At 37.3% G+C, this 15,186-nt stretch overlaps 1 protein-coding gene across 9 annotated transcripts in view; it reads right to left on the bottom strand.

Annotated features, from left to right (window-relative positions):
• Positions 1–9,742, bottom strand: part of Hem (Nck associated protein 1 Hem) — a 57,258-nt gene extending 47,516 nt beyond the window's left edge. For all 9 annotated transcript variants that reach the window (XM_076191907.1, XM_076191911.1, XM_076191909.1 and 6 more), the window contains exons 1-5: positions 9,574–9,742; positions 2,685–2,789; positions 2,325–2,474; positions 2,055–2,197; positions 1,796–1,957 (exon numbers count right to left, since the gene is read on the bottom strand). In XM_076191907.1, coding sequence (XP_076048022.1) covers positions 1,796–1,957; positions 2,055–2,197; positions 2,325–2,474; positions 2,685–2,789; positions 9,574–9,678 — 665 coding nt within the window. In that variant the 5' untranslated portion in view covers positions 9,679–9,742. The remainder of the gene's footprint in view (positions 1–1,795; positions 1,958–2,054; positions 2,198–2,324; positions 2,475–2,684; positions 2,790–9,573) is intronic.
• Positions 9,743–15,186: the final 5,444 nt, after the last annotated feature.

Here is a 15,186-nt window from a genome sequence, read left to right as displayed (position 1 = left end):
TGCACCCGCCAGGAACCGAGCGTGCTCCCCGTGACACGCACGTGTCACAGTTATAAGCTGCGTGTATTGAGGGCTCTCAAGGCCTCGGTTTCTGGGCTATTTCTACCCACATGGTGGCAAGTGCCTGTGTTTACAAACATAAGGCTCCAGCCATTTGTGGGACGGTTTGAAACGTTTGTTTACGTAAGGTTGACAGGTCGGTAACGAAGGGGTTAATACTCATTTCCACTTAGCTGCCATCTCTCCCCTTGTACATCTCATTACCTTACTTTTACCCACATTTATCTTCAACTTCCTCCTTTTGCACACCTTCCTAAACTCCGTCACTAACTTCCTTAATCCCTCCTCTGATCTTACTACAAGCACAATGTCATCAGCAAACAACAACTGGCTTATCTCCCATTTTTCTTCATTTTCTTTATCCATCTCCAATTCCCAGCCTATTTACCTCTTGCACCACCCCATTCGTGTATAAATTGAACAGCCAAGGCGAAATGATACATCCTTGGTGAAGTCCCACCTCTACCTCAAACCATTCATACCCTCCTTTTCTAATTCTAACACATGCTCTACTACTCTCATAAAAACTCTTAACTGTTCTTAACAGCTTTCCTCCTATCCTATAAATCTGCGATACCTCCCACAGTGCCTTCCTGTCTACCCTTTCGTAAGCATTTTCCAAATCCATAAAGGCCCAAAAAACATCCTTACTTTTCCTAAAGCTTTCTCACATATCTGTTTTATCACAAAAATCTGATCCATGCAACCCCTACCTGTCCTAAGCCTACACTGTTCCTCACCAATTACTCCCCTCTGTTCCTCTTCTAATCCTCTCAATCAAAACACTCCCATAAGCCTTCCCAACTACACTCAACAAATTGATCCCTGAAACTACTATATTAACACTCGTTTCCTTTTCCCTTGTAAAGCAGAACTATACAGGCACTCCTCCAGTCCTCTGGCACTCTAACCTCTTTTAGACAAACATTAAATAACCTCACCAGCCAATCCACCACCACTGAGCCTCCCTTTTTTATACATTCCACATGGCACCCATCTAACCTAGGTGCATTACCTGCTCTCACCATTTTAATAATAGCTCTCACTTCATCTTTCCTTATTTCTCCTCCATTTTTGTACATACATACATACATATAACAAGGCTTTTCCCCCCTTCCAAGGGAGGTAGCCAAAAAGGGAAAGGCATAAAAACACTCCCACCCATTTCATCCCTAAATACACTCCACACCCCTCCCACCCTTCCTCTCATCTGAGCACCTCCTGGATGACGGGTCATCCCTGCACCCTGCCCACCGCCTTGGGTCAGAAGCAGTGTCGCAAGACACAGTACATCCACAGCAAGGCCGCTTCATTTAATAGGCGACCCCCCCCTCTCCGTCCCCCTTTGCATATAAGGCGAGGACGGGGAGAAATCCCTTCGGGCTGCGTCAAAATTTACTCACACATACTACCCCATATACATACATACATCCATTTTTGTACCCACTGTAAATTCTATTCTGCATGTCTCAAGCCCTCTTTCTATGACTCCTCATTCTTTGCAGTTACAAATTCATACTTAATTTACCATCAGTATGTCAGAATGTGGAAGAATAGCCTATACATACATGAAAAAATGGTTTACCAGTTTTATAAACAGTGAAAGGCTGTCAAGATCCAAGACTGAAATGAAGCCAACTGTATATTCTCATAAGAGTAATATGTCTATGCCACTAACAAATATAGAAAAGATAGTTAAAAAATGTGCATCCATATGACTATGTAAGATAAATACCTCCATTGGTCTGCTTTTAAATTTCTTCTAGGGTATAGTTGGTGAAGGGATGAAAGCGCTGCTGAGAGTAATTTTGTGTGAGGTACAAACTCTTCTGACAACTTCTTTAGTGGAACTTCATAATCCATGATCATCTGACCCAGCCGAGGAAAACTTGGATCACTGAAAAGTAAAGGAATATATATTTTACCATCAAACTATGCCAGCATATACTAACAGAGAAGCACCTCCTCAAGTGACACATTTTAAATTTGCTTACCCCTGATTGTTAACCATTTCATGGGCAGCATTAAAAAGGCCCAGTACTGCCTTCCTGTCCTCCACTCGAGATAAAAGCACCATCAATGTTACATAATTAATAACTAGGTCCAGGTAGCCCTTTGTCAAGTCATAGCTGATACCCTAGGAAAAAGAGTGTGGGAGAAATTAATATTCCATTAACTAAAGTTAGTATTCACATGTCAACATCAAGAAAGTATTTCATATCAACTTCAGGCAAACTACCAAAAAAACATAATAAGTAACTTACTATGTCTAAAGACTCGTGCATGCCAAGGACGCCCATTAAAGTTAATAGCTCTGAGATATGGTCTTTAAGGTCCAAAAGATCCACAAATGTATAGTAATAGAGTGATAGGGACTTCATGATATCTGTCCGTACACTCGACAGAGCTTGCAGCTGCAAAAGTGTAACACTCAATAGTTTCCCATTACATTACAATTACTTTCAAATATACCACATTAAAGATTTTTACTTACAAAAAATAACTTATATGTAAGAGAAGCATTCCACACATGTAGTGAATATTGAACTTCATTAATATGTGAATTCACATATAAGTTTGTAATTGAAAAACCTGAGTACCTAAAAAAAAATATTTTTCCTTACCGATTTGCTGTCGATATTTGGAAATTTTCTTACAATATGTTTGATACATGATTCCAGACTTTTGTCCGATAAAAAAGCTGGTTTGGACTTGGCATCCCCACATGCCTGAAATAAAAAATTAATTAAAGAATTAGAAATGATGTATATGATCCTAAGGATGAGAACTATAGATTACAACATATATTTCCCCCATGAACATTATTTAGTTCAGTTTGATGTCACATGGGGAATAAAATGTAGTATAACCTTACTAAGACCTCGATTGCAAGGTGGAGTTAAAACTGCCCCCATTCCCCACCTCCATCACACCACATGTAGCAATCCTCTAATACACTCAGCCAGTGAGCATCTCCCCTCTATGAACATACTATACCATACCATACCAAGGGCTTTTTTCCCTTACAAGGGAGGTAGCCAAAGTCAAAGGCATAAATCCACTCCCACCCATTTCATCCCCACATGCTCCTCTTCCATTCATCATCCCTCCCTTGCTCTTTTTTTTTTTCCTCCTCCTCCTCCTCCTGGAAGATGGGTCATCCCTGCATCTAACCCAGTGCCCTGGGTCAGAAGCAATGCAGCAAGACACAGCTCATCCACAGCAAGGCCATTTCATTTAATTGGCAATCCCCCTCTTCATCCCCTCATGTAGAGAGAAGACAGGGAGAAATCCCTTCAGGCTGTGTCAAAATATCATTCACACATACTCCTTCACCCCCATCCCTCACCCACTCCCTTCCATGCATCACAGCATCATCCATACACAACCATTCTCCACCCACACCTATCATCTGTCTTCTCCCTTCCTTCCTCAATAGACATTCCCCTCTTTCCTAATGCCCATTTTACCCCATCCATCTCATCCTTGGTCACCCCCTCATGTTCACCTGTCTTCCACACTTTTTACTAATCTTTCTTCACTCATTCTTTCCATGTGTCCAAACCATACCAATAATCTTTCATCAACTCTATCTCCCAACTCCCTTTCCTACACCTGCTCTTCTCACCTTGTTTTTCACTCTATCCAGCCTAGCAACCCCTATTATACTTCTCAGACATTTCATCTCAATCACATTTAAACTCTTCCTCTATTATGTTCCATGTTTCTGCCCCATACAATGCTGTCATCACAATCACCCCTTCATACAATCTCCTCTTACCATCCACTCCTAAATGTCTATTTCTCTAGGAATATACTACTTAAAAATCATGTACATACACTTTCTAAATAAACATCAGCAATGTGGCTTTTTTCAGGATTATATGAATTAAAACTCAATGTATCACAGACATGAGCATTTATCTAATTGTAGTGCACAGGAAATGAGCAATGCTCCCATGACCTATTAGAGCCCTCCCATCTTTAATAAGGAGGTCTCTTCTGTCAATGCAATCTACCCCCTTTAGTATCCTGAATACTCTAATCGTATCACCTCTTTCTCTTCTATCTTTCAAAGTTGGCAGACCCAGTGCTTTTAATCTCTCCTCATATGGTTTATCTGCCAGGCCGGGGACCAGTTTGGTTGCTGCCATTTGTATTCTCTTGATCTTGCTTGTATCCTTCACTCAGTGTGGGGACCATACTATTGACGCATATTCCAGTCTTAGACGGATCAGGGTTTCAATAAGTTTTTTCATCATCTCTTAATCCATATAGTGAAATGCCATTTTAGTTTCCTGCAGTAGTCCATATGTCTCTCCCACAATCCTGTTGATATGTCTGTCAGGTGATAGGTTGTCTTTTATCAACACTCCCAAATCTTTCTCCTCTTTTGGTTTTGTAATAGGTTCACTTCCCAAGAAAGAGGATGGTCTTTTGTCACTATTGCCCATTTCCAGTACTTTGCATTTTTTGGTGCTGAACTTCATTTCCTATTCTTGGCTCCATGCAAAAATAGTGTCTAGATCTTTTTGCAATAGTCTACTGTCCTCCTCAATTTTCACTCTTCTCATGATTTTTGGATCATCTGCAAACATGTTGGCATATCTTATTGTTCCTTCCATCATGTCATTGACATAGACAAGAAACATTAATGCAAGCAGTACACCTTGTGGAACTCCAATCATGACTGTTCTCCATCTTGACATTTTATCCTTTACTACTGTCCTCATGTATCATTCCTTCAAAAAATCTTTCATCCATTCTAGCAGTTTGCTTCTCAGTCCTCCAACATATTCCAATTTCCACATAAGTCAAATGTGAGTTACTATGTCAAATGCCTTTTCAGAGTCCACACAAATACCTTCTCACAATCTACACACAGTCCACCCACCTCTCTCTCTCTCTTGCAGGACACCAACCACTCTATAAGCTATAAGAATACCTTAGTACATAATCTTCAGCAAGGAAGAAAGAGTGTAACCTGTGAGAGATAATGGAGGCATACTGTATAATCAAGGTGTTGTGCTCAGATTGGAAAAAAGTAAAATGGTGAGCCACAAAACGGATTCCAAATATCAAAAATAAATCCTATGAAAATTGACTAAAACATATGAATCTGTTTTCCCTAAAAAAGCATTGACTCAGAGGTGACTTGATACAGGAAGATTCTAAAGGGGATTGACATCAAAAGTAACAAAATTTTTACACTGAATGAGAATCTGACAAGAAATAATGGTCTCAAACTGTCAGGAAATAAATTTAATTTAGAAGTGGATAGAAACAACTTCACCAACCATGTAGTTAATGAATGGAATAAACTTCCTGCAGAGGCAGTGCAATGTAATTTAGTTCAAAGCTTTAAGATTCGTTTAGATAAACATCTAAGCAAGATGCTGTAATAACTGCCATATATTTTATATTATTTGTTTATTTGTTTGTTATAATTTGTTTATTATTTGCTTGATTTTCATTTATCATTATTTATCTATCAATTTATTATTTACCTGTTTATTATTCAACTATACCTATGCATCTATTTTGTTTATTATTATTTATATTATTATAATTTTTATTCTTATTTTTCTTGTTTTCTTATCATTATTATATATATTTTTCACATCCGACCTTGTTATGGACCAAAAGGTCTCCTGTCAGCGTGCTCCACCATTGCAATCCTTTGTAATAATCAAAATATTTAACCTAGTCATGTTATTGTGAATTTCATGAATGGCAAACTCATGCTCAGTGAGGACTGACAGTATACCAACATGACCACTTATAGTGGCAAACAAGAACCACATAATTATATCATCCATCAAACTATTATAGCCAAACTCAATTAGATGGGCTGAAAATTTCAGCTGACAAATTACAATCAAGATGTCATTTAACAAATCAATCCACTGCCCTAAGTCTCTCTAGCAGGAACCCCACAACCCCACTGGATTAGCCTAGAAGTCACTCGCAAAGTTATTTTGATCAATTAACAAATCAGTAGACCCAGATCTCTTCTGCATAAGACACACAGCACCCAGGTAATTGGCAAAAGCTACTGGATTCACCTATAATTCACTCAAGGAGGAGATATTGTATTGTTGTCTGGATAAGGTTAGAATAGGGCAGTGCAGGATGAAATGTTTAGCATTTTCTATGTGGTGACCGCATCTTGGGCAATTAGCTTCAGTGGCCAGGCCTATCCTCTGTTGATATACTTTTAAAACTGGATTATGGCACAACCACAGTACAGTACTACCTCTCATTAAAAGACGTTAATTATCTGTGTCTGCGGTGTTTTGTTTAGTGCTGTGCAATCACTATGCCACCCAAAAACCACTCCAAATCAACAGATTATTCACATCAATGGACACCGTTACCCCCTTTTAGTCCGTTAATGAGAGGTAGTGCTGTATTGCCATTGTATAAGATGCTTCCTTCTCCAGTTTTTACTTGTATATGTGGTGGACTCTTGCATGTATGGCTATTATTCTCATGTGCTACTCTATGGGAGGGGGGATGTTGGATTTTGTGTAATGATGTTCTTGGTCTTTTCATAGAAGAAAAATACAAAATGAGAGATCTCTAGTCCCCTCATTCCATCCCATTTAGTTGCCTTCTACAGCAAACAAGGGAATACTGACGACTTTAGCATACTTTAATTTCTTCAACCTCTACCTCTACCAAAACAAACATGGCATCTCAAATAGTCAAAGCAGCTACATTTGTTTGTTAACAGCTTTTAGCAACTGTTTCTATTATTGATTTCTGCCAAGAATAACATATATTATGTTGATGTATTATAATTTACAAAATTATCATTTAATTTTCTATTACCATATCACATAAGTGTGCACTTCTAAAAATTTACCAAAATTTGACTCTAAACACAGATATGTGATGTGTGGCTCTGCCCCATAGGGGTACCCCCAAAATCCTTCTAGTGACATTTGCATACATGCCATGAGAAAATTTCTCCAACATTTTGATTTTTATATATTAGCAAAATTACAAATTTTCAAGTCACACCTTATGCTTCACTGCACATCTGATTCAAATATTAGTTTATCCCATTTCAGTGAATCTGAATTCTGTATTAGTCCAATCTGGGTTATCTGTATAGCATGTTCAAGACTACTGATAAACATGTTAAAAAATTAGAATCATGTCTCCATTAGCCATTTTCCATGGATTCTTAGGTGCAGTCTTCTAATTTGTGCAATCTTGAGATGTACAGTATTGGTATTGGCCAAGCCAAGATGTGAAGTGCTCCATCTTGAGATGGATAGCATCATTAGATCAAGGGCTCACCTTAAGATGGGTTTCTGCATTTAAAGTTCCACATAATTTAGACAGTCTAAAACAATTTCAGATCAGTACTACACAAAGATGAGTACATCATTTATAAGTGACTTACAAGTGACTGGCCTGTTGGGAAATGCACCATCCTGAGATTGGTTTGATTGCATACCTTTATCTTAAGATGGGTCTGTGAGCTACTGATCATATAATGGTTCAAGACCACCTCAAGATGACATTTCCTATCTTAGAATGGGCTAATGCCAATATATCCATAAATGGATAAACAGTAAATATTTACATACATACACTAAAGGCTTTTTCCCCCTTACATGGGGGCATAAAAACCACTTCCACCCATTCCATCCCCAACATACTCCACTCCCCTCCACCCTCTTCCCTCCCTCTTATCTAGGCACCTCCTGGATGATGGGTCATCCCTGCATCTTGCCCACTGCCCTGGGTCAGAAGCAGTGTCACAAGACACAGCACATCCACAGCATGGCTGCTTCATCAAACAGGCTCTATCCCCTCATCCAGAAAAGGAGAAGACAGGGAGAAATCCCTTCTAGCTGTGTCAATTTATTTCTCACAGATACTCCCTCATCACCCATCCCCAACCAACTCCCCTCATGCATCACAGTAAATATTTGGGTGAAGTTATTTTCACTCGTCAATTATTTTCTCTGTTTGGTAATTATGGAGCCTGTCAAACTATCTTAGGGCCTTCCAACAGTGATTAGACAACAAATCTTTCCTTTTCTTTAACCATCTCAATGGGTCAGAGTAAGGTTTGACTGGTTAATTTCAATTCCGCAGAGTGCTGGGATGGAAAGGAGATTAGGTGAGTGTTGGATGGGTGCATGCCTTGGCTAGTTACTTCTCTCATAAGTAGAAAGAAGGCTTTTGGCATTTTGATAGATATATAGATATAATTTTCACTATGACAGTTTCTCGTGGAAAATTCACCAGAAACAAACAATAAACTATGTTTTTCCAACACTATAACCCGGTGGTCATGTAAGACCCCTATATTTGGCTAAGAAAAGAATAATATATAAAAAAATATATATAGAAAAAATTCCATACCAATAACTGACAAACATATCCTAACCTAACCTTACTTTAACATCACTGAAGCAAAAAGCGGTAGCACATTTGTAAATCACACAAAAACACCACTGTAGGAAAAAAAAAAAAAAATAGAAACTATTTATTTTGCCTGGAGCCAGCAATTGAAATTAGAGAATTTCAGTTTCTCAACTATTATTTTTCACTTTGAAAGGGATCTACAGGATCTTCTCTTGCCACATACCTATTCAGTATTATACTGAAGTTACTATAAAAATAGTTACTTCATAAACATTTATCCAACCTTGAAAAAAAAAGTCAGGGCAGTGATGACCACTAATGTAATATCAAAAGAATCCTCACCTAACATGACAAGTGAAACAATATAAATACTACCATGTACGATAAACAGAAGTGAAAAAAATCAAGAACCACCAAATAAACATTTTCTTATAGAAAATTTCATATCCTACACTAATCTTACAACATATCCACTGATATCTAGTTTAAATTTACTATGATTCCTCACTTCTGACACTAAGTTACAATTCTGCCCGATGGCATTAACCCATGTAATAATTAAGAACTTCCTCTAATCAAAATTATGAGCTAAAGAAATACTTATTGTTTATAGAAGACCAATTTAATTGTAAAGTCAAAGCAGGAAAAGTTTTAACATGAGAAAACAAAATGTTACTTATGATCATATGATGCCTCCCAACAAGACCTTTGAAATGTCAATAGCTACTTAGGAGTTATTGTCGAGGTTCAATGTGCCTGACATGGTTAGTAATGATGATAAATTCATTATATCAAGTTTCATTTGACGATAACGTTTTCTTTTGCAACTAAGCCATCTCAGTAATTGCACTATGACTCATACTTATGATAGTGATACTAAGAGTAAGAGGTTCAAGGTTTGTGACATTTGCAAGCCCATGTTGTAAACATTTACATGAATTCAATGTGTCCGCCAACCATCTTATGTTATTTTAAATAAAACAACAACTAAAACCTTACAGGACTAGCTAAAGATAACAAATTGAGAAGTGAAAGACCTCGCCCTTCTCTACCCGCTAACGAGAGGAAGCACAGCCCAGCCCACTAAGCCTCTTTAGAAATCGTTGTATCTCGCCAACCACTAACCTTCTTTATGTTGTATATCCTCGTTAAGATCCCTATACATCTGTCATTCAGAATGGTAAGCTTTTCAGCTACCTTCTGTTCGGTAGCAATCGGTGCCCTCGACATTTTCAGGACGATAACATTTTCATTGACAAACACAAACAAATCACGAACACACTTCTCAAAATATATGAAATACAAAAAATGTAAATATATATTCAAATTTCCTAATTATTTATATTCTATTTTAGCTTAATCATATTATTCTTACAAATTTATTTTTTTATTGAAGTTAACAAAAAATTTCTGAAATGCACCATCATGACTGACGAGAAGGAAAAACGAAAGGTGTAGCTTTCGTGACCTACAGTATTCAAGCGTTCTAGTGCATTTTAAGACAAAAAAGCTACATTTGAATTAATTTCAGATTACTATGCATTAAAATGAACTTTCATGCATTATTGTATAAGTTATAGTATATAAAAATGCACTTGTAACCATTTCTTATCTATCGCCCGAAAAGATAGAAGATATGAATGAGTGACGGGAGAGAGTACAAGCAAGTGGTTCTGCCACACATTAACTTCAACTTCTTTTCGTTTCTATTTTTTTTACCCACAACCCCCCTCCAACTTACCTATAGTAGCAGATTAAATTAGGTTTATTCTGTTTTCTGGGAATTCATCTAAAGCTACGATTCACAAGCTTCAAAGAATACATGAGATAATGAACTGGAAGAAGATACTGCTGCATTTTATGTTATTCAGCGTAGCAAAATCGCCTCGAGTTTGCGTATACTCCCTAATTCTAATTCTGTTATGCTCATACCAGCTACTTTTTCTCAGGAAAAACATACTGTGAATCCTGCAAACACTAATTGGATACAGCTGTCTCCTGTCAGCACTTACTTGTAGTAATGTAGTGTTTGGAGTTCCACATGTTGAGTTCAAATATATTCCCCATGAAACATGCACATTTACATAACAAAGGCATTTTCGTAATTGTAAAGGGTGAGGCCGAATCAAAACTCATATCCATTACATACATACATATACCACAGGCTTTTTTTTCCCTTACAAGGGGGGTAGCCAAAAATAAAGGCATAAAAACCACTCCCACCCATTCCGCCCCCAACATTCTCCACTCCTCTCCACCCTCTTATCTTGGCACCTCCTGGATGATGGGTCATCCCTACATCTTGCCCACTGCCCTGGGTCAGAAGCAGTGCCACAAGACAGCACATCCACAGCTAGGCCGCTTCATTAAATCGGTAAATCCGTCCCCTCATGCAGAAAAGAAGACGGAGAGAAATCCCTACGGGTTACGTAAAACAGAAAACCTATTAAATACCCCTTCCAATTCACTACCCACTCACACACACACACACTTAAATGTGACAAAGATCACAGAAGGAAATGATGTGGATTTGATTATAATAAAATTTTAAAAATAGTGACGTTAAAAATAAAATAAAAAATGTAGTAATATATGTGCCCCCGAAAACACATTCTTGGAAAGAGAGTGAGCATTCCAAAATGTTGGAAGACACAAGGCATGTATTAAATGAAATACTGAAAGGAGGAAACTTAGTAATTATGTGTGACTAATTCTAAAGAAAAAAGTTGAGAGGAGACGACAGTGAAAGGTGGAAAGGACCTTTGGGGAAAGATACTACTGGACATTACCATTGAATACACAATGATTCAATAGATAAAAGAGAATATCAGATATAGAAAAAATGAAAAACCGGGGATAGTGTCAAACCATCATCCTAGAAAAGGAAGACTGCTTAATAAAGGGTACTATAGGCTCCTTACAACGAGTGAGGACACTAAAACACAACTCCTTCACTCACAATGGACCCCGTTTGTTCAACTGCCTCCCCAGAGATCTCAGAGACCAGACTGATACTAGCCCGGAAACCTTCAAGAGAAAGCTGGACAAATGGCTGGATGGGCTACCAGACCATCCACCGATACCAGGCAACCCCTACAGCCACCACAACACCCTGCCAGAAGCAATACAGAACCAAGAGAGAGAAGATAGTAGGACCAACTGGAACGTGCGGAAGCCGACTTCAGCCGTGACATTAACAGACAAAATAACCGAAAGTATACCTAAAGTAAGTATACCGTCGAGATTAGACTTAATATTTCCGTCAGAGCCTGAAATTGTGGAAGATACCAATTGGGAAGAGTGACTACATATTACTTGAGCTAGAACTAAAAGAGGAAATATATCTGGAAAGAAATGAGAAACACAGAAAATGAAGACTGATGTATAACAAAACGGATTTTGGGAACTCAGAAAATTCTTTCAAAAAGCGAGATGGGAAAACTTCTTTAATGAAGAAATACATGTGGAAGAGAAATTGAAGATATTAGACGAGATATATAATGAAGGAGTGGATAAATACGTACCACAACAAAAGAAGGAAAATGTATATATTAAGCGCTGGTACAAAAAAATGTAGTGAGGCAAAATATAGATGAGACAAAGCTTGGAAAAAACGGGTAAGTGGCAAATAGCCTATATATCAAACTAAGAAAAGGGAAACTATAAAAAGACACGATGGACAAATGTAAGGATCAAACTAAATTATTCTACAGATATGTAAATGGTAAATTAAAAAAAAAACAGGAAATAGTGAAACCACATCAAGGGAATATGGAATATATAGAGATACAGAAATGGCTGGAATTATGAACAAACATTTCAAATCTGTATTCACAAAAAGAAGATACACATAATTGGGATGAAGGGGAGAAAGACCCCCCCCCAATGAAAGAAATAATTGTGACACAGAAAAAAATAAGGGACAAACAATGAACCTTGATATCAGAAAATCACACGGCCAGGACGGAATACTGGATACTAAAAGAATGTATAGATGAACTATCGGCAAAATATATAAGATAATAGATTGCTCACTCAAAGAAGGAAAAGTACCGCAAGACTGGAAAAACGCCAATATCGTGCCATTAATAATATAAAGGGGGAGACAAGGAATACACAACAAACTATAGACCGGTCTCCCTTACAAGTACAATAGCTAAAATATGTGAAAAAATCATCAAAAGTAAATGGATTAAACATCTGGAGAACAATATACTAAATCCAAAACAATTCGGTTTTAGACAGGGAAGATCATGTGCCACAAACTTGATTTGTTTTTATTCAAGGTTAATAGCTATAATACCAGACAGGGATGGATGGACAGACTGCTTTCCTGGACTAACAAAAGGCGTTTGATAAAGTACCATACAAAAAATATCAAGAAAATTCGAAACAACAGGAGGTGTACACGGAAAATTGCTGAAATGGATGGAAGATTTCTTGCATGGGAGAAAAATGAGAGTGGTGCTCAGAGATAAAAACTCGACCTGAGTAGAAATGATAAGTGGAGTTCTACAGATATCAGTAATGGCTCTCCTCCAATAATGTTTGATATATATATATACATATATACATATATATATATATATATATATATATATATATATATATATATATATAAATTATATGGATGAAGGTATAGAATGTTACATGAACTTCTTTGTTGATGACACAAAACTATCAAAGAAAATAAGTACGGAAAAAGACTGAATCGTTACAGAGAAACCTGGACAAAGTCTGGGAATAGAGTCAAAAGTGGGAACTGAGCTTCAACATTAAGAAAAGTAGTATAATGGATTCTGGAAAAAGTAATATATATATATATATATGTATGTATATATATATATATATATATATATATATATATATATATATATATATATATATATGGACAATATAAAATCAGTACAAAGGAAGTAAAGAAAGTTAGTTCCGAAAAGGACCTAGGAGTAATTATCACCAAAGACATGTCCCCAGATAAGCATATAAACAAAATAGTCGGAGAAACCTACAATTTACTAAGATCAATAAAGGTGGCTTTTAATTACTTGGATGAAGTAATGGTAAAAAAAAAAAAATACTAGTCACACTGATAAGACCAAGATTGGGGTACGCTGCGACACTATGGACACCCAGTACAAAAAAGAATATAAGGAAAATAGAAAGAATCCACAAGGCAACGACAAAGATGGCCCCAATACTTTCAAATTTGACATATGCACAAAGATTGTCTTAACTGTAACTACCAACCCTGGAACAAAGAAGAAAAAGAGGCGATCTATTGGCCATTTACAGAATCATGAAAGGCATGGAGGGCCTTGACAGAGAAGACTTATGAAAGTGGGATAAAAGAAAAACAAGGGGACATGAAAAGAAACTCAAAAGAGATAGTTATGGAAGAGATATAAAAAAAGAGTTTTCCGCACAGTGGTGGATATCTGGAACAAATTGGACGAAGCAAGTGTGTGCAAAAACCATACAAGAATTCAAGAACAAACTAGATGTTCCGAGAGACAAAGACGGGTCACTAAGAGCATAGCTCCCCTTCCCGTATAATACAACGAAGTAAATACAACTAGGCACACACACACACTTTCAACCAAATGGACGGCGAGAACTGGTGTTCCAAAGAAAAAGGAAAAACTACGTGGATCTCAGCATTCAGGAAGTGCCTTTTGTATTTATAGGGAAGGGGAGTGCTCGTGGAATAGTGGGGAAGTGATAGGGAAGGAGAAGGGAAGGGACATTGAGGGAAATGGAAGGAAATGAGGAAGGGGAGGACTTAGTCCAGGAGTCCAGACGGCTGGTAAACAAACGCCGAACGGACGACTTGGATTTCGATGATGGGACTAACAAAATTGTAAAGATCAGAAACATAGATAAGAGCAGTTCAATGGAAGGTGAGGATAATAATTTCCAAGGATTTAATGAGGGGGCGGCGGATACCAACCTCCCCCGACTGGCAAAACTGGAGGAAAAACTTGAAAAAATGACTGAGCACTGGGAGGTTAGGTTTGGCAAAATGTCAAAAATTGCCGAGAGAGTTGAAAAATTGGAAGAACTAGAGAAGGCGGACAAAAACTTAACTGATGAAATAGAAGACCTAAAAAGACAGTTAAAAGAAGTAAAGGTGGAGAATGAAGAATTAAAGAGGAATAATAAAGAAAACAAAGAGGCCATAGCTAAAGAAGCTAAGAATTGGAAGACAATCCAAGAAGACAATAAAGTTTCATTCACTGACATAATCAAACAGCAAATGAAAGAACATACTGAAGACTCAGTTATTAAAGTGATGAGACAAAAGGAGAATATAGTAAGAGATTTGGCAGATAAAAAGAAATGTATGATTATATTAGGAATGGAAGAGAAACACAACCCAGATAGAACCACAAGAATCAAAGAGGAGGATGAAAAAGTAAGCTGATTACTAGAATCAGTTCAGGAAGATGAACCGGAAATTATGAAGCAAATCGAAGAGAAATTTAGACTCGGAAAGTATAGTACAGATAAGACCAGACCAATTAAGATTAAATTCAGGTCACAAATGACGGCAGAGAATATCTTATCCAAAACAGGGAAACTAGCAACAAGTGAACAATATAAAAAGGTATGGATAAAAAGGGAAATGAATAAAGAGGAAAGAGAGGAAGAAAAACAGAAAAGACTTCAAGCTAAAGAAAAAAACGAGAACAGAACGGAGTCAGAAAAACAGAGATTCTATTGGAGAGTAGTATATAT

This window comes from Oratosquilla oratoria, chromosome 10, assembly GCF_046742065.1.
Source record: "Oratosquilla oratoria isolate Oo_2021 chromosome 10, ASM4674206v1, whole genome shotgun sequence".
Classification (NCBI taxonomy): domain Eukaryota; kingdom Metazoa; phylum Arthropoda; class Malacostraca; order Stomatopoda; family Squillidae; genus Oratosquilla; species Oratosquilla oratoria.
Note: the sequence above shows the minus strand (reverse complement) of the source record. Positions and strands in the feature narration are given on the sequence as shown.